The sequence below is a fragment of the Aythya fuligula genome, chromosome 4, assembly GCF_009819795.1.
Source record: "Aythya fuligula isolate bAytFul2 chromosome 4, bAytFul2.pri, whole genome shotgun sequence".
Lineage (NCBI taxonomy): Eukaryota > Metazoa > Chordata > Aves > Anseriformes > Anatidae > Aythya > Aythya fuligula.
This window is the reverse complement of record NC_045562.1, coordinates 65,959,403-65,979,923: the sequence shown is the minus strand read 5'-3', so window position 1 is coordinate 65,979,923 and position 20,521 is coordinate 65,959,403. Positions and strand designations below refer to the sequence as shown.

The 20,521-nt window shown below is 37.0% G+C and overlaps 1 protein-coding gene across 1 annotated transcript in view; it reads right to left on the bottom strand.

The window, feature by feature from the left end:
- The window catches only part of SH3TC1 (SH3 domain and tetratricopeptide repeats 1), a 32,415-nt gene that overhangs the window by 9,783 nt on the left and 2,111 nt on the right, over nt 1–20,521 (bottom strand). The window contains exons 2-11 of the mRNA XM_032185977.1: nt 15,390–15,662; nt 13,052–13,126; nt 10,487–10,614; nt 7,006–7,111; nt 5,032–5,175; nt 4,156–4,333; nt 3,249–3,322; nt 2,146–2,341; nt 1,068–1,195; nt 126–167 (exon numbers count right to left, since the gene is read on the bottom strand). Of these exons, the coding sequence (XP_032041868.1) occupies nt 126–167; nt 1,068–1,195; nt 2,146–2,341; nt 3,249–3,322; nt 4,156–4,333; nt 5,032–5,175; nt 7,006–7,111; nt 10,487–10,614; nt 13,052–13,126; nt 15,390–15,621 (1,303 nt within the window). The 5' untranslated portion in view covers nt 15,622–15,662. The remainder of the gene's footprint in view (nt 1–125; nt 168–1,067; nt 1,196–2,145; nt 2,342–3,248; nt 3,323–4,155; nt 4,334–5,031; nt 5,176–7,005; nt 7,112–10,486; nt 10,615–13,051; nt 13,127–15,389; nt 15,663–20,521) is intronic.

Genomic DNA, 20,521 nt, shown 5'->3' with positions numbered 1-20,521 from the left:
GCAATGAGAGAAAGTCAGAATGTGAAAAGACATCGGAAAGACAAAAGCAAAAAGATTAGAAGCTACATTAGTTTTAATAAATACAAAAATTTTAATAAATAAAAATTTGTGTGCATATTTATTACCACATTCATGAGTTTTCTGAAATTCCTGTTCTTCTAACTGGTCTGTAAGAAAGAAAAAGTCATGTTAGCTATGGTATCTTACAACTTTTTTTTTTTTCCAGTTCCATAGGGTAGAAAAATTGGATGTTCCCTGTAAATTTAGAAAAGATTAATTTCCTAAATCTGACCCAAAGATCTATATTTAAATGTCTAACATAGCACATCTGTAGAACATAAAAGAATTACTTTTTTATGTAGAAGATATTTCTCAGGATATGCCAGTTGCCATACTGATTATTTTCATTGTCTTACACAGCCTGTGGTGGCATAAGAAATTAGTGCTCCTGGTCAGTTTAGCAAGACAATTAATTATATTGACTACCTTAGACCAAGTCTCTAGAGAGGAAACCCTGATTGTCCCAATTACTTCACATGAAGCATAAACACTTCAAGAGATAACAGCTGTATTAGAGATGATGTAGCTACAAGTAAATTATTTCTTTGTATTAATAGATTTTGCTATGCTTTTGATAGTTAAATGAAACATGAAGAGGTGTGTGTTTACATTACCTGTCAATAATCATTATGCCACATTTCATAACAAAAATGCAAAGCAGATAACATTTAGCTGAACACAGTTTTTTCTAATGCAGCACTCTGACGTTTGAATGCTTAATGATCTGTTCAGTTCAATAGCAGTATTTGAAAGTCCTGATGTTTAATTCGCTCAAAAATGGACAAAAGAGGATTTCTAAATGCTCTGTTGGGAGAAGTTTTGCATCAGCAGGAAAATAGCAAAGATTATCTAAACGACGTATCTGTGATCAAACTGAATACCAATATATTTCAAAGTAGCTACAAAGTCTAGAATATTGTTAAAATAGAAAAAAACTCACTTATGACAAGGATATAGGAAAAACACATGCATCTTAGGCAGCGAAAAGAAGTAAAACTTGTACTTACCTATTCTATACACAGAGCAAACATCTGTGATTGAGGTTTGCTTCAATAAATGTACCACTTCTTCTAATTGTTTTTCTTTTGAAAAACAAGACAGCTCTTCTGCTTTAAGAAAATCCAGGTCTTGTACTCTAACAAAGAAATAAGCAACTTAGAAGGTGTTTCAAAGCAGATTTGGCTTGAGAAGCTCAATGAAATTTGAATGCCTCACTAAGTTTGAACTTGTTAAGAGAAACCAATACAGGCTTCGCATTACAGGTCCTGTTGTGTTCAAAATTAGTATCAGTCATCATACTTACAACCGGTTGTGTTCAAAATTAGTATCAGTCATCATACTTACAACTGTATACACAAACTAATGATACCTAATGATGCTTGCAAGCTAACAGTTTCTGCTGTATTATTTCTGCCATTTTGTCAATCTGTATCACTGTATAGCATTTTATGAGAGAATTTATTAAAAACACAAATATTTAAGGACATTATGGTATTGATGTTCTAAGCTCAATGTTACATATCAAATGAAACTATAAGCAACATCTAAGAACTCCTCATTTCAGCATGCATGCAATCCAGACATAAGGGCAACCTATTTACATGGCACCAATGCATTCTGAAATACACATTTTTACAGGTTTCTTTTTGCATTATGAACAATTATTCATAAATGAACCTCATATTAAGCAAGTTAAGGCCTATGGTGATGGTACTAGCAAAATCAGAAGTTGGATACTTTAATAAAGATCCTGAAAAAAGTAAAAATTGAATCTTCTGAAACAGTAAAAATTCTAGGATTAGATGATCCAAAGAATAGACACTGAACCAGATATAGGCAACTACAGCAACCCCTTTTCCCAGTAAGAAACTCAGGTACAATGTGATATTGCTTCCCAATATCTAAGCTAATTTCATATTTCTCTGTGTTAGTTCTGACTGATATACACTATGGCAATTTTTATCAACAGAACACACAAAACCAAACCAAAAAACTGCAAACTTAAGTTTAAAGTTCGGTATTTTAAAGCTCAAGAGACTCTTCCTAAGCCTCTTTTGGTTTCCAAGTTAAATACGTAACACTTACGTATTTCCAGGTAAGTCCAGTTTAACAGAATTCATCTTTACAAAACCTATTTGGCCAGTAAGCAGATGTCTTCCAACAAACCATTCCATGCATTCAATGAGGTAACCAAGGATCTCAATTTCGTCTCCTTCCTGGAAACTAATCTCTTCAGGCACAGTACTTTCATAATTCATCACAGCTATACAGGATCCTGTTGCTGTGTAATAGAGATAGATAAATATTATTTGAAGATACAGTAGTTTAACAATACATTTAGTAGACTAGCAACTCAGCAGAGAAATTTATTTAGTGAAAAATATTCCTGGAACCCTGGAATATTTTTCTGGAACCCTGTACAACCTGAGTTGTACAACCAATGCAGCAAGACTTAAAACATCTGTATGGAATCAGTTTGGTTTGAGCAATTAAAACTGTGAATAACAGCATTAAAATCTATACTAGTAATTTCCCAGCCACTAGAAAGCAAAATCTAAAACCTTTTCAAAAATCTGAAAAAGTGACAAAAAGGAATTGCTTTAAGTCCCTCCTTTCTGTCTTTTGTGCTGCCAGGCCACAGCACAAGCATTTGAACCAATTTATAAAATCTTTATTAAGTAAATAGGCAGTTATATACCAGTCCATACAGTATTGAAACTGACATGTATGGTAGAAAATAAGCCATGTTTACTCTCTAACCTGAGCCCGTCTGTATGAGTGTTATTTTTCTGTCAGTACTAGCTACATCAATACACGTGTGAAAGATCCACAAAAATTACATTGGTGTGTATACCTATTTAAAGTTCATCATCAAATCTACAGGGCATCAAATTAATTACTTTGTATATCTACTTAACACACCATATAGGAGACAAAAAAAAAAGGAGACATAAGCCTAAGAGTTTAACTCAAATTAGATACATCTAGCCATTTATTTTGTAAAACCCCTTTGTCGTAGGCAGAGATTTATGCTTTCACTAATTTTACAGCAATACAATTTTAAAAGCTGTTTTCTCATCCTAATATAATAAAAAGAAATATTGAACCCTTCAGAGTCTGTCCTAGTGAAATCATAGAGTAAGTTTGTTTTGTTTTTCACACGTTGACATTTGAATGGAATTTCTTACCAACTTGCCCGATGGATTTACATTCAGTTTTGTATGTAACATCAACAGGATCAGAATACACCTTAAGAAACCATCTTTAAGTAGAAAAAGAAATTGTAGTTAGTGCATGAAACACCTTATTAAATCTTGTGACAGTAACAGTTTTGGTTTTAAATGCATTTAAAACCAAAAAGATGTACCACTCCCAACAAGTATCTTTCAATTTCAACACTGACTAAACTTCAGATACAGCTATATTTTGAGCAATGTTAGCACTGAAAGAAATGTTACCTCAGTTCCTCTAGCAACCTAGCAAAAAAAGCCCTGCTACTTCTCCCCACCCAAGATCCACAGAAAAATTACAGCTTTTGAACTACTGAGAACACCAAGAATTAATAATTTTTGATTATTCCTAAAATAGGGAGTAGATTAAGCCCACTGATAAAATTTCAGCTTTCTAGCAATTACGAGATTGGATATGAACTTGAAAGAAACTGCATTATAACTGCGGATGGCTTCTGCTAATAACATTGAGTAAAAACACTGCTGTCTTGTCCTCATCACATTTCCAAGCATCCCACCTGTTACCATCCATATTTCCAAGCATCCTGAAAAACGAGAATTGTCAATTTAAATTATTTTAGAAATACTAATAGCTTATATTTCATATTCAGGGGAAAAAAAAAAAAAAAGGCAGTATCTAATTTACAAGATGGTAAACCATCTTCTTTAAAAGCTGCATTTCAGGCATTGGAATTAATTTCAATTACTTGGTATGGAAGGAAATAGAGCATTTGTTCTCAGTGTTAATAGAAGATGGATATTCCATAAGAAACCATCATTTAGATGGACCTTTCTCTAATCAGATACATACGCATGAAACAGATGCATATACATGTAAAAGAGGTAGTTAGGGTCAGGTACCTACTGATGAAAAGGGATCAGTGGCTCCAGAGAAATGTTAGACAGCATGGTCATGTCACCATCCACAGATCCATCTGTTACATCTTCAGTAAAAGCTGCAGTCTCAAAATAAGTGTTCGTTTCGCAGTCTGTAGCCGTTATCTTTGTTACCAGATTGTCAGGATGTAAAACAAAAAATGCCCCTAAAAAGAATGCAGTGTAGCAGATGCCATTTTATGTAATTTTTTAATGCCATACAAGCTTTAAAATTCTCATCAAGAGCATCTGTAACGTCCAATTAGAGATAGAAAATAATTGTGAAATCTCAAATTATCCTTCTCATTATTTATCAGATTTTCATACATTTTTGTCTAGTTTCTATATCAGTAAAATGACGTAAAGTGTAGAACCCTCTTCTGCATTATTTTGCAGCAGATTACCCGGATATGTGTGTCTATATTCCCTGCAGAACACAAGAAACATTCCTATTGCATTGGTCAACAAGCTAGCTAGTCCAGCATTCTGTCTCTGACAGTGGCAGCAGATGATACTGTTTAAGAGAAGCACATAAGCCTGGCAACTATTTGTAATCCCTTTTACAACTCCAGGATCTGCAGTAATATTAACCAAGTTGGAATGCACATCCCTATCTAACCCTTTTGGTATCCATTTATGGAGCAGTTGCACTTGAATTTATCTAATCCCCCTTTGATTCTTCTGAACTCTTCCTGAGCTGCTCCTTTCTCTTCTCTTTTTGGTACACTTGGATTTAACAGATTTAAATTTCAACTTAACTAAGTATTTGAGTAGATCTTAAGATTTACTTTTAAGGATTTTAAGAAACAGCTTTAAAGAAAGGCACTTTTCTAAATTTAACCTTAGTGCATACAGTCTTCCTTACCTTCTTGTACTAGTAGACTTCTGTACATCATCTTCAATGATTTTTCATTTACACACACTTCAATGCCTGTTTCTTCCTCCTCTTGAGAACAAAGCCAGAAGGAATGATCTAGGAATAAGTTCTCCATGCAATGATTTATAAAACCTATGAGAGAAAAAAAAAAAAAAAAAAAAAAAAAAAATTTGTTTTCTTTGCAGTGTTACTATATTTTAAAGAAAATAACTTTCAGAAAATCATAAACTGGGGTATGCATTCTGATAACTCCATTATTGCTTAACCCATAGTGTTGTTATTTAACCCATTGTTACTAAGCAAAATTACATCCATTGAGTCACATGCATTACAGCAACTTTTGGTGCTTAGCTATCACAAGCTACACCTAAAAGGTACAGAAGTTCTTTGCCTCTAACATTGCTGAAAAAGCAGACCATGTCCTCACATTACAAGGGTTCCACGTGGTTTAGCTGTATTTCAAAGGTTTTCACTAGCAAGCTTTGCATAACAGCTGCTTCGCATCCTGTAATAACAGGTGACTAGAAATAATCTCAAGAAATAATCTCTTCATAAACTTCTGTTGCCTGTATCAGCTATGTCGATTTAAGTAGATACTGTGCCTGGGTATCAAATTCCTGAAATTTCTTTGAGACAGAGATGATACTGCACATTAGAGTTAAGAAAGCCACAAGACAGTGCTTGATCTTGGAAACTGGGACTCCTTACATTCGGATTTACAGCTTTCAAAGCCGTACCATGGTTACAGGAACATCTGAGTCAGTGTAGTATGGTATAGTATGGTAGTAGTGTATAGTATGTTATAGATGGTAGATTATTACTTCAGGGACCAAGATTAGAACATTAGTTGATCCTTTGAGTATACAGTTACAGTGGAGAGGAAGGGGCAGACAGATCAGTAATCAAGGTGCTACTCTGCAGTTTGGAAGATGCTAATTGATTTCCTTTCAGCCAGTCTCACATAAGAAGCTTCATCTTTTTGTGCTTTCTCTGTGAATTTGGATAAGAAAGGTATTTTCTCTATTTCACTAAGGAATGTCTTAAAATACAAAATGACAAATAAATAACAACAAAAAATAAAAGTCATTATATTAAATTTGTCTGATGAAAACAGACAAACTCAATGTAGTAGTGCACACAGGGTTCTCCATACACATAAGAAAAATATAATCAAGTGAACAAAATTAAAAGACAAAATCTGATTCAAACACTATTCTTCAGAAAAGACCTGTGAAGTTATAGGTCATTAAAAATGGAACTCAAATCAACAGCACCACACTGCCACAAAATGTATGCTCAGATTTAGAAACAGGACCAAAGCATGCAAATCTGTTTTACTTGATATTTCATCTGAAGCCTTACCAACTTGGTCCAGTTTGCTCATTACTACTCAGGAAAGATGTGGACCAACTAGAGGAGTCCAGTGGGGAACATGATCAGAGTTCTAGAAAATACACTCTGTGAAGAAGGATTAAAGGAATTAGGGTGGATTTTCCTAAAAAAAAAAAAAAACACTGAGGGGAAGTGTGAGTTAGAAGTCTTCACTTAGGTCTCAGCCTGGTGCAAGGAAAGAATTATAAGTTCTCCATATCTAGGGTGAGCAGAAAAAGCTGTGAAAGTATTTAAGTAGCAGCACGGATTAGACAATACAGCACAAACACTTGGATCAGAATAAACTGTTTGTAAAGAAAGCATGATCGGATGCTGGGGTATTTAGACTAAACAACATCCAGTAATGATAGCTGTTACCTGCTTTGGTACAAATGCAGGTTCTCTTGGAGGTGGGGGATGTCTCTCCAGCCCTATCACCAGTACTATGGTCAAGCACGTTATTTACTGCTTTTAGGAGTTATCACATTGAAAACGTCAAGATCGCATTCAACATATTCCCAGTCAATCAGAAATTATATGCAGAGGAATAAAAAAAGCATATTGTACTGCCGTATGGTAAAAGAGCTTTACCCAGTGAGTGATAAGTTAGAAACTTCCATATTTCTTCAAAAGTTTTAAATGTCACCACTATTAGATCTTGATCACTGTGAATTGAGAGCAATCTAGCAGAGAGCTCCTAAAAAAATAAAAAACAATATTTTAATTACAATTTTGCCAGGCTCAAGCAAAATTTCTCACTAGTTAACACTTATACTAAAACACTATGTACTAAGAAGCGCAAAAAAAAAAAATCATCCAGGATTTTGCCTATATTAGATACCTCTTCTTTAACACATGTCTATAACATATAGCCAAACAAATTTTAATCCAATTTATTCTTACCAGTTATACTAACAATTTCTTTGTAAATTAACCACACTGGAATTAAAAGTGGAATTTCAGACCTGTCTGTATAGTGGCCAATATTCACTATATGGAGTGTGAAAGCCAGGAAGGCCTGTAGTGATCCTTTCCAAGAATACCCTCCTAGCCCAAAGCAATTTACAGCTTGGGAACTGCTTTTGCCAGGAAGAGGAAGAAAAGGCATAAGGATTTTTGATTGTTTGTTAACATTTTAAAATATCTGTAGGTCACTTGAGCCACTGCAAATTTTTAGGATCCATGGCATCCTATTGTAGGCTCACCTCAGAGCTCTGTATACATAGGACAACATACCTCCTTTGATGCATCTTTGAACCTGCTACCTGGGAGCTTCAGTCTTGTGCCAGAGGAGACGTGGAACAGACATCTCCTAGTTCTCTGGTTCCATGCATTAAGACTAATTTAATATGTTGGAATATTTTATTTTATTTTTTTTTTTTTAGAATACGCACAAAGATCCTTTCCTCCTCATTTGTAACAGTTCATATTGTTAGGGTATCATTAAGTTGTGAATTTAACAAAGAGCAGCAATAATAATTTTAAATTATAATGTTGAATTTTATAAGGACAATGCTCATGGTGAGAGCTACATAAGCTTTCAAATTAGTGTAAGAAATATGCATTTTAATGGATTCTAGCCAAAGATCGACAATATACGGTCTGGTTGCACATCAATTAATTGTTTAAAAATGGGGCTCTGCAGTACTGTTGGTTGCTATCTTTCAGGAAAATATGAAGAACTGTGGCAATTTATGAGTCAAATACCTGAACCAGTATCTCAGAGAATAAATCAGATGCACAGCCAAAAGTCTTATTGTATCATTTCCCAGTACTGTAGCTTTGATCCTGGCACATCATAAAATTGAAGTGCATCTTTTAAAAAAAGATAAGGACCCTGCTGGGCAGCTGAACTCCACCACAACTGCTCTTTCACTCCCCCTCCTCAAAGGAAGAGGGGAGATTAATGTAATTTATTGCCTATCACTAGCAGACTAGAACTATAAGAAATTAAAAGCAAACTAAAAACACCTTCCCCCCATTCACCCTCTTCTACCTCCTCCTCCTGTGCAGTGCAGAGGAACATGGAATGGGGGCTACATTCAGTCCCTAATGCTTCACCTGCAGTTCTCCTTCTCAGTCACTCTCTGCCCCTGCCTCATGCAGGGTCCCTCCCACGGGATGCCGTCCCTCCCAAATTGATCCTGCGGGGGCTGCCCACAGACAGCAGCTCTTCAAGAACTGCTCTCACATGGCTCTGTACCACGGGGTCCATCCATCCCCCAGGAGCAAACTGCTCCAGCACAGGTCCCCCATGGATGGGTGGCTGCTCCCCACAGACCCCTGCTCCTGCGTGGGCTCCTGTCCACGGGCTGAAGCTCCGGCCTGGGGCCTGCTCCTGCGGGGGCTCTCCATGGACTGCAGTGTGGAGATCTGCTCCATGTGGGACCCATGGGCTGCGGGGGGACAGCCTGCTCCACCAGGGGCCTCTCCTCAGGTAACAGGGGAACTTCTGCTGCATGCCTGGAGCACCTCCTGCCCTCCTTCTGCACTGACCTTGGGGTCTGCAGGGCTGGATCTCTCTTCTCTCTCCTAGCTGCTGTGTCACAACATTTTTTTTTTTTTTTCCTGTTCTTCAGTCTTCTCTCCCAGAGGCCCAACCACCACCACTCATGGCTCAGCTCTGACCAGCAGCAGGTCCCTTTTGGAGCCAGCTGGAGCTTACATGGGGCAGCGCTGGGCTCCGTTCACAGAGGTAAACCCCCTTCTACTGAGCCCTTGCCACGTAATCCTCAAGACAGATCTAGAAATTGATTTTAAATTTACAAGAATTTATCCCTCAAATATTTTCTGTAATCTAAGCAAGACAGAACTTGATCCACAGTTTATAACTTATGTCTCAATTTTAAAAGTTCTCTGAATTAATTAATTTCTGTATTTTTAATTCACACAACATGAACACGTTAAAATTGTAATTCCTTTTTGAAAATAAAAGTCCAGTTTAAGCCTCTTCCAACAGGCACGCCTCATCACTGCTTTGATTTTGTGCATACTCCTTTCTTCACCAGATTAAATACTAACAAGAGCCTGAAATCTATTAATAAATTGCCAACACATGCTAAAATATCTGAGCCTCAGGGGCTTTATGCACTGATGAATATCAAAACAACATTCTAAGGAAATTTATCATTATAAATCTTGTTTCCTTCAAAGTTCTTTTCCTAGTCTGTTTCTAATAAGGCCACAAATCTAGCCTATTTGCATGCTCTTTTCCTTTTCCTCATCACCCATCTCTTCCTCCATCTCCTCCTAAACGAAAGTTAGAGCAGAGCAGCAGGAGTACAGGCTGTTTTCACAGTCACAAAATCAGCAGGCTGGTGATGGAGGGTTCATAACACATGAAAGGAAAATCATGTAGGAACACATACATCCAGCATAGTCATAAAGTCATAACTAATTAAGATTTCAGTGTTTGGCTTGCTAGTGAAGGAGGCTAAAACAGAAAAAGGATGCCAAAGGTCAAATGGTATCATCCTGCTTTTTTCATCAAGAGTAAAAGGAAGACTTTAAGTTGTATTTCTAGAAAACCTCAGTATTTGTACAGAACAGGTTTCCTATATACTAACAAATTAAAGACAGTAATAAAAAATGTTTAATGCTCTTGTGTGCAATTTAAACCTATAGCTATCTAGCCCTAGGAAGCTGAATATTTATACTATTCTTCAGACTTCCACTTGGGCTTTGCAGTGGATTTTCTAAGTAACTTACATGCCAAATGACTATAAGCAACTGGAAACTGAAAAGCCAGTGTGAGGGCAAATTAATAAATCATACAAAAGACAGTTTCCTGTGATGTAAATCAAAGTAGAAGATATTTTAATTAGAATTCTTAAGTAACTTATTTAGCTGGGTTTATTTGGCGTGAATTTGGTGTTGCTGTCTCTTTCAATGGTTTAATATTTCTCAGGTCTGTAGATCATTTTGTGAACCAGGAGGAAACTCTGGTCATTCAAATTCAAGGATACAGCATGCAGATGGGATTGGAACCAAAGCATCTCCCTGATGAGTTCAGTAGCATACAGCTGTGTTCTCTGAACAAATAAACCTCTCAATTCCAAAACAATTGACTTACACTGAAAACTGCCATGACCTCCCTGCTGTCATTTTCCAGAAGACGGAGCTGTTCTCTGAGGTGTCTTTGGAGTCTGGGATCAGGACATCCACTCTTGCGCCTTACCATTGTTAACTTCAAGGAGATATCTGGAGAAGGATATCCATTTATAGTGCTACAAGTTTGGTGATGAAGAATCAGCTTTGTAGAGCCAGAAAACCCCTCAAAAGCAGAGAATCTACATTAAGAAATATTTTTACAGTTTCAGAGACAGACACACAGAAAATTGGGCTGCTTCACACATGGGATATTTTCTTCATTTTTATTATCCAGTAGGAATAATGATCTAGCATAAGACACAAGATTTCTCTTGGTATTATAAAAAAGGCTTCAGCTATACAAAGGATTTGATAGTCTGAAGAAAATTTCTGAAACTATCATGCTTGGGGATGTAGAAGAAGAAAAATCAAGCAGATTGGTAATTTATCAAATCAGACAGCTCTGCAGGCATTGAGAACATGCCCAGATTTCCAAATATCCTGTGCATATTTTAAAAGTCAAAGAAAACATATTAGATAATGGCATCTCAGGAAAAGACAACCATAGTTCAGTGTGTTACAACAATGCTCAATGCTAATCTTAAATTCATGGTTAGACGACACATCATCCCCACTACTTCAGAAGGCTTCTATAAATTGAATATGGGAAAAGCTCTTTCTCAGCTAAGCTAGTTAAGCAGTATAAACCAAAATAAATGGCCAAACTAAAGACTCACTTACATGATTTCCTTATCATATGTGAAAGAATCTGGATACCTATGCTCAGACCTTAAAGTAGCAAATGAGAAGCTTTTACAACAGTTAGGGGTATAGTTGTTGCTAACTCCTCTCAGATAAAGAGGATCTTCAATAAAGTTGCTTTCATTCTTCATGTCTCATCTGTTAATTTAACTCAGTAACAGTAAATCATATTCATAAGGTTTCAGATACTTTGATAGGCACATAAGCCAATAATACGCACTCAGGAAGAATTCCTATTGCAAGCATGTATATAGGTCATGCTTCCACCAATAACTAGGGTAGTTGCACATTCTAAAATATTCCAGCTCCTCTGAGATTCACCTCTTAATCCAGTAAAATAGATACTTTCACATTCTAAAGTGTTGCATCTTAATCTGTTTTCGGAGTGCTTTCTGTTTCTGGAGTTTTATGACTGACTTGAACCTGAATTAGCCATTACTTTAATGTCAGTAAGGGTTTCTCAGAGATGCAAAGCAGAATTACTGAATTACAAGACCTCTGTATAGCTGTGGTCATACAGTCAACTGTAAAGCACAAAACACAAACTAAAGCCTTTGAGTGTTACTCAGATCACTTTTAGGTAAGAGCGTTGTTGATCTTTTCATTTTATTCGAAGCCATGACAGATACCAGCGCAAGAAAAGACTTATTTTTAAAAAGTTTGCTTAAATTATTTTACATAATCAAATTACCTTCAAGTTAAATATTTAACTCTATAAACATGATTTAAGTCTTATATGGGTTAATAAGACTGAAATAATAAATGCGTTGAACTAAACGGACTAAAATATGCGTGCTTCTGCCAAGAGAACAAATAGTAATGGCTTATCGGAATGAAATATAGTCCAAAACCCAATTGCACCTGTGGTACAATTGTGGTCCTGTCTGCCCTGATCCATACCCTTAATTAAAAACCCAAATTCTATATGGGTGAGGCAAGCATGAATAATTTCCGTACAAACCACCATATGCCAGAAAACATCCCAGTGTTGTTTCCAATTTCTTTATCTCTAGAGCAGAGTCCAGGAGACTGGGTTCAGGGGCTGCTTTACATTCAGTGAGTTAAGTCTGTATGCTTCATGCAAATACTGAAGCCAGACAGACTACAGAGGACATCAAGCACAGATATTTCTAAGATATCAACATCTCCCAAATTATCAGAGGAGTCATTGATCTGTTGGTATAGGAGCACCTAGTTTGCTTGAAGGAAGGGAGTAGAAACTCCAGAATGATGAGGAATTCACACATTTCCTTTAAGAGTCAAATCTTTTGATATCAACCAGTCTGTTATTTTTCATTTTCCATAAGAAAAAAATGTGATGACACCCTCAATTCACAGAGGGAGCTAGGAGCCCACCTCAAAAGAAGCCTGTTGTGTTTCCTGAAGAACTCAACTCCAGCTTTATTAAAAATACAGCATGTTAAATTTTGAGACTTAGAAGGGCTGCAAACTTAGAAATAAAACATTTGAAGAACTGAAACCCGTACATAAAACAGTGAAGTTTTTATTTGCTTCTCTTGTTTTTATTAGCCATTCCAGTATAGTCCATAAATAGTTTCTAGGTTTTATTGCAGTTAATAAATTACTTTTTTTTTTTTTTTTTTTTTTTATGAGAAATTGTCAACAAATCATATGTAGAAATTAGGCACTTCATAGATGCCATGAAGCATGTCATAAAATTAGAGGAATGACAACTGCAAATGCTGTTGTTGTAGCTGTCTCTATTTGAAAAAGAAATGAGAAAGCATTGCATGATTGCATGATATAAAAGCAGAAAAATTCTTACCAGTTGGAAAATTCTCAGCTTGACTGGGAAGGGTCCTTGAACTGACATTTGTGCATTTTCCATTTTGTGGATAATCTATTATGATAAACAAATGAGCAGTTAAGTGCATTTTCAATGTCCACATAAATAATCACTTTCATTTGATGCTCTTGAGAAGTACTAGAACAAAATAAATATTTTTTCCCTTTCTGCTTTATAATTCTCCAAAATTTTAAAAGTATCTAAAGATCATTTCTCTCCTACCAGGGAGAAAGTTAAATCTTGATTTTATCCTAATGTGAAGCTTTAAGATGGAATTTTCCATCAATAGAAAATTGCTGAAAAGGAAAACTGAAGTCCCATTTGGGAGGGAGCAAAAGTCAGACACCATTGTTTCTTCACTTACACCTATACTAAAAAGTGGCCTCCACAGAAGTTTCAGTAGTATAAATTGCAATTAGTATCAATGACACATACCAATGCATACACAGGGAGCAATAATCCTTCTCTTTATAATTGTTACAAATTTAACACTTGGGAGAGGGATAATGTAAAAAATAAGAGTGAACTGAAGTTTTAAAAAATTAACTCCAAAAAAAAATTTTTGTTTTTTTGACTCATATTTCTTCCAGTCCTTTTGGAAATGGTAGGTTTTCATGCTAGAAAACACACGCCCAAGCAAGTTCTGTTTTCTCAAGGTTCCCTGAGCAAAAATCAATGAAGCCAAAGCTTGATATTTCTGAGACTGAAAGTGGTAGGAAAAGGTCTTTCTTTTTTAAAAGAAAAAATCTGATGCAATTTTCATGTATCTTAAAAGGAGAGCAGTGGAAAATGTCTTAAGAAAATGGTTGCAATATAGTAGGATGTGGAAATATCTTCCCTTTCAGTGATTTTGTTGATATTACATGAACAATGGCACACGACCAACTAGGAATACAAAAGCACAGAATTTTCCTACATCAGAAATAAAACAGTACACAGTAAAAGCATCATCTTTAAGGATAATTATTACTATACTAGCATTAGAAATTGAAGTTCCCAAGCACTTTGGATTTCGCAGGAGAGTAGGTGGTGTCATAGAATCAGAATCACAGAAATGCTGGAGATTGGAAGGGACCCCTGGAGTTCCTCTGGTCCATCTCCCTGCTCAGCCAGAAGTACAAGATAACTGTCAAAACTCTAACAACATATTATAAGTTTTATTATTACCCAGTAGTCAATAAGGGCAATTTATTGATAGATGTTTCTGGTATGTGAAATAGGCATTACTGTTATTTTGATAGTATCAGATACAGATTTTTCTTGAAAGGTATTTGCTGAGATGTTAATACCCAGCAGGTAATGTTTTATGTTAAAACTAAACCTAATTTCCGTTACTTTGGGGAAGAAGCAAAAACTATGAGCAAGCATTTTATTACTCAAGGGAGTTTAATTACAAATAATGGTTTGCTATAAAATTTAAATTAAAGCATAGAAGTTACTATAAATACCTTTTAAACATTTTCTGAAATTCTATAATTAGATTCAAAGATTTAACATGCATTCCATGCCCCATTCTTAATGAATGGATGACTTGCATGCTTCTTGGCAAACTGAAAAGAAACTTTATACTGCCCTGGGATGCTTGTACCTGGTATTCCTGGATGTCAGGAGAGTTGCAGCTGTCAACAGAAAGACATCGTCTTTCTAAGCCACAGAACATACAATTTAAAATGAAATAAGTTTTCGTGGTCTCTAAAAGTATATTCACATTTAGAAAGCTCATATTCAGACCTACTAAAAAGTAGGAGTTTGGCCACATAGGTCTGACAGACCTATGCCACTCCACTGGTCCACCCAGAAAGTGTTTCTGACTTGCATATTTTTACAGCATGAAGTATGTTTTCATTTGCAGAAAAATAAAGATGGTATATGGTATTGTAAAATGGAAACACGCAGTCTAACTTGTCTTTACTTCCAGCTCTCAGAGATTATAGCAAAAAATGCGAAGCAAAGTACCTGCAGTTCACTCTTCTGGCTCTTGGATTCTGATAATTTTCATCTCATCTAATTTTAACTAACATAGAGTTTCTATATAGATTATTTAGTTTGCAAACCTCTGCAGCATTACTACAGAGGAAATACGGCTGTTCGCCTTGTACTGTAGATGTAGGTCAGAAAAAAACTCAGTGGAAAAACACGACAGCTCTCTGCTAGCACACTGCAAGCAATGTTTTTGTTAAAAACAAAACAAAACAAAACAAAAACACTCATTTACCATTCCCTCCAAACAATAATAATAAAAAAAAATAAAATAAAAAATTAAATGCAAAGGTAAGTCAAGAGCAAAGTGATCAGAATGTATTGATAGAGGTCTTACCCATTTGTTGTTCTTGCAGAGCGTCTGTCTTGCCTCCATCCCTGGCAGTGCTCATGGCACCACTGGCTGCCTCACATTCCCAGCTAGGCATGCACATTCCCTGCTCTGTTTCATTTCTTTCCAAGTTACTGCCTTGCTTTCCCTCTGAAGTAGGAGCAGGGGTTCCCTCCTCCATGGTGCCATCAGAGCTGAGCACAGACATGCCACCTCCTGCTGCCAAACTTGCCATCATTTGCAGGTCCTCACAGTGACATGATTAACATTATCAATGATCTGAGAGAAAAATAAAATAAAATAATGTATTTAAAAAAATCTCAGAATACATGCACGTATGCGAGAGCTGTCCTCTGTCTTCTGTGGGAGTTATTTTTAATTGTAATAAATGTTAAAGTATTATTTCACAACCCACCAGGATTGGAGACCCAAGTCATGGAGGACAGAAAAGAGAATAAAGAAAGGAACATAACGGAGAAAAAGCAATTACTATGACAACACTAAGATGTTATTGCTTTGTCACAGGGACAGTTGACCTGTGATCAGCTGTACAACGTGACAGGAAGGGAAGAAGCTGTTGGAAACACAGCAGCTGGCAGGGGAAAGCACTCAGAGCTATTCTGCTGCTGCTTGAATCTGAAGATACAAATAGGGGTGGGAAGAAGAAAGGAGTGCTTCCCCAGGCTGGGTGTTGGGATACACCCTATGAAAGATATCCAAGTTCCATGTGCGAGCGATCTGAAATACTCTAGAAACTTCTCCAGAAACTACACTGGAAGCAGTGAGGAAACATCCTCATTGTCATACCTTAACCCTAGTCCTGGGCAAGGCACTTTACCTAATGAATACCTCACTCTCCCTCACTGCACATCTCGAACGAAGAGGAAATCAAGTTTACTACATACTTTTGGGGACAGGGTGTCTGAAATTCACTAGTGTTTGTAATTTCCCTTTTGAAAACACTGCTTGTCACTGTCTGACTTTTGCTTTAGACTTCTTTCAGACAGAACTGGTACATAACACCCAAACTCATCCCAGAAAAAGCTCCTGCAGTCAGGTGTCATTGCTGCTTTAGTGACAAAGCACTCAGTAGGTTTGACTAATAGCAGCACTCCAAGGCCTGAAGTGAAACATATTTGTGTCCACTGCTAATTATTTGTTCCTGGACAGCTCTAAGGCAGAGCCTCCAAGGTATTGCGTCATTAGTATTAACATAGGCAATGCAGGGGAAAACATTTTCTGAAGGTGACAAGGATGGAACGGGTACTGCATGCTTAATTGCAACAAGCAGGCAAAGTTTTATAAATCCAGTTAAAGAATGAATCCTCTGGAGGAACCCCCAGTGCTGGAAGACTGGTATAAAAGCATCCAAATATGTCTTTGCAGTAAAGCAGCAGAGATCCACTGAAGCTTGAGGCTGTTGGCAGCAATACTGTTACTGGCACGAACATCAGGAAAAAGCAATAGAAATGGAAGTAGAGCACAAGTAGTTGCAAGCTTCATTGCTCCCTTTACAGGTTGCTGACTTGAGATGTAACCATGAAATGGGATCTTCAGGACAAGCTAGTTCAGTCTCAAAACCCAGTTTTAAAGGTTGGACTAAACAATCTTCAAGGTCTTTTCCAACTGAACAATTCTATGATTCTGTGTAAAAAGTGGAACAGACATCATCTCCAGTGCATCTGCAAAGGATGAAGCTCATGTAGCCAGCACGTCCCACTGATATTTAGACCCACTTCCTCAGTGGGTTCTCACAGACCTCTTTAATTGGTTTCATAAAGCCACAGGATAGATTTTTCCCTTAGTTCTGTCACTGGGACTCAAACCCAAATTCCTCTGTGCTTACTCCAGCCGTGCTCATTAACAAGCGACTATCACTGTAAGTATATCAAACTTGTAATCTTTGTGAAATTTCCTCTGCTGCTTCTTGTCCAGAAGAATTGGTTAAAAACGAAGCTGTAGATGAAAGACTGCTTCTGCTCTTCCAAAACCTCAGACTAGTGCCCAGTAACCCTAGTGTCCCTTTATGATCTACCTTTAGACTGGTCTGCAAATCTCTCTCTTCTCTATTGTAGTGGGTTTATATGGGCAGGAGTGGTGGAGATGAAGTGCTGTAGACTGACTGCAGCCCCCATTCACTGCTCCCCTACTCTGCTCAGGGGGAGAAGGTAGAAGAGGGTGGATTTAGGGAAGGTGTTTTTAAGTTTGTTTTCCTTGTTTCTCACTACTCTAGCTTGTTAATGTGTTGGGTCTGTCTGAGCTGGAGTCACCTTTTCCCTGCAGCAGCCCATACAGTGCTGTGCTCTGCACTCGTAGCTGGAACAGCACTGATATCACTCCAGTGTTGTGTCTATTGCTGCATAGTGCTGGCACAGCATCAGGTCTCCTTCCAAGCCCCCAAGAGCCATCAGGTTGGGGGTGGGCAAATGATGGGGAGGGGACATCGCCAGGGCAGCTGACCTAAACCAAAGGGATATTCCATAACACCTGATGTCACACTCAGCAATAAAAAGGAGGGCTCTCATGGGGGAGGGGGCTGTTCCTCCTGAACAACCACTATGCATTTTGAGGCCCTGCTTCCCAGAACGTGGCTGAACATCACTTGTTGATGGGAAGTAGAGAATAATTTTTTCCCTTCTCTCTGTGCTTCCACGCAGACTTGCTGTTTCTGTGGTTTATTTTTCTCCCCATTCCCTTTCCCTTTAACTAAACCTTTCTCATCTCAAACCTCGAGTTCTCTGTGTTGTATTTTCTCCCCCTTCCTCTTTGAGGAGAGCGGGAGTGAGAGAGTGGTTGTGGTGGAGCTTGGCTGCCCACCTGAGTAAAAACACCACAGTTAGTAATAAGCAATAAATTTCTCTAATCTCCCTACATGGAGTCTGTTTTGCTCATTATGGTAATTGTTGAGTCATCTCCCTGCCCTTACCTGAACCCTTGAGCCCTCTTCATCATATTTTCTCCCCCTTTCCCTTTGAGGAGGGGGAATGAGAGAGTGGTTGTGGTGGAGCTCAGCTGCCCACCTGAGTAAAACCACCACATCTGTTCACTATGAAATGGGGAATCTTAAAGCACGTTGTTCCAGCTTGCCCTTTCACATACACACTTTCCAGCACTTTGCTCCGTAACAAGCCTCATGTCATAGGTTCCATAACCTAAGCAAACTGATGGCCATTGTGACCAGTGGCACCAGCCCCTCGCTGCCTGCCGTGGTGGGCAGACACACAGGACAAGGCAGCGATCTGTTTGCACAACCTCCATACTGTTTTGCAGTCATAAGAACTTTAGCCCACAGAGCACTTGAATAAACAGTAAAATATGTATAGACAGAAGAATGTTACACAATTATAACAAATTAACAAGGTATACATGAAGGTAGTATGATCAACTGAGAGAATTAAACCACATAAATTAATGAAGTATAAAGAGATTAGGATGAACATTGTTTTAATATTTTTGTTGTCCCCTTTCACTATTTTTTTTTTTTTTTTTAAGTGCCTGTCAGAGTGGCAAGGCCGATTTTCAGAAGACTGTGCTGTAGCTCTGTGGTTCTCACCATGAAGTTATATCTTATATACACTTACAAAACACAGACAAAAACTCAAAACTCAATGTATCTTAGTAATTACACCTAAGAGTATTTCTACTAATATATCTAGGTAACATTGCAGTTCTTACTTCTGATCTCAATTTTGTCTAACTCTCCTGTAAAACTTTGTATCTGTCCTTATGATCTAATTATAAATAATTAAAAATGCAGGCTTGCAGAGCCTGAACTCACATTACTAGAGATATGCTTATCCATTTATATAGCTGGTCTTTTCCTTAGAGTAATGGCAGTAGCTAACACCATTCCTTTTCGTATTGTACCATGATTCGTATTTTTTCCACACTTATGAATTAAACACTTCTGTATCTGTCTTCTATGTGTGGTGTCTCATGAAGAAATACTGTGATATTAAGGATAACTAAATTCCATATGTAGTTTAAAATATACTGTTCTATGAATCTCAAAGCCAGTTCTTATTTTTAGATCAGATTATCCTTAATCCCAGAAGTGAAATTCAATATTCAGAATCTTAATATTTTCCATCATCTGCTATTACAAGCAGAAATATCTTCCTTTAAAAGTTTTACCAAAAATCATAATGTAACTTGTATTCTTAGAATTCAGTTGAGGTAGAGAACAGATATAGATTAAATCTTCCTATCTTCTGCATGAGTGCCTGCCTGTTGGTAAGGGTAACATATATAAACAGGATTATGAACGAACCTATAGAGCATGGTGCTGCAAAAACAAGAACAAGTGGGACTTTGAATGAGTCAAGGTAAATATGATCTATTTAAGAAGCCATAGTATCTAAGAGCCTAAGGCAAGGAACAAATCAGGATGTGGGAAATAAAAGTAAAAGTGATAAATTCTCAATATTTTCTCTTCCCTTTTCCAAAATACACAGAATTAAAATTAAGATCTCAAAAACCTTTGACAGACATGCTCAGCTCTGCAGTTTTCTTTCCCATCTTTAAGGTTTACCTTAAAGTGTCAGCCTATGTAGCTATATACAAGCACTGAGACACTGAGAACAAGACTGTCAATCATTTCCCTGCAGGTAGGCACCTTGTCTACCTGGGCACTTTAGAATGCCTTTTTCATTTTTTTTTAAAAAAACAAACAAACAAACAAACAAACAAAAACACATTTAAACACATCTCAAGGGATACAAATTTGGACCCAAGTGACAAATCTTTCACTGAATTTTGCATCACGTCTGTTCTTTTACTGTTCACCTTTGAATATCAAGTACCCCAAGGAGCAAAACTGTAACATAAAAACAATGCTAAGGTATGTCAGCATCTTTATTATGCTTGGTGTTTTCTCATCTATTATCAAATAGTTCCAATACACATTAAAACAGATTCAGAAGCACCAAAGCAGAGGAAAACTTTTAACTACTATAAGATTTAATAAATATTAACCTTCAGTGCTTGAATCACTCAAATATATTTCATAAACATATAGCCCCAACTTCTACTACTGTATTTACTAGAAACTAGCTATTCAGTGATAGCAACAATTACAAGATAATGAAGAAGTGGAGTAAAGATTTGTTCTAATATCTTGATTACTAACTTTGTCTTTT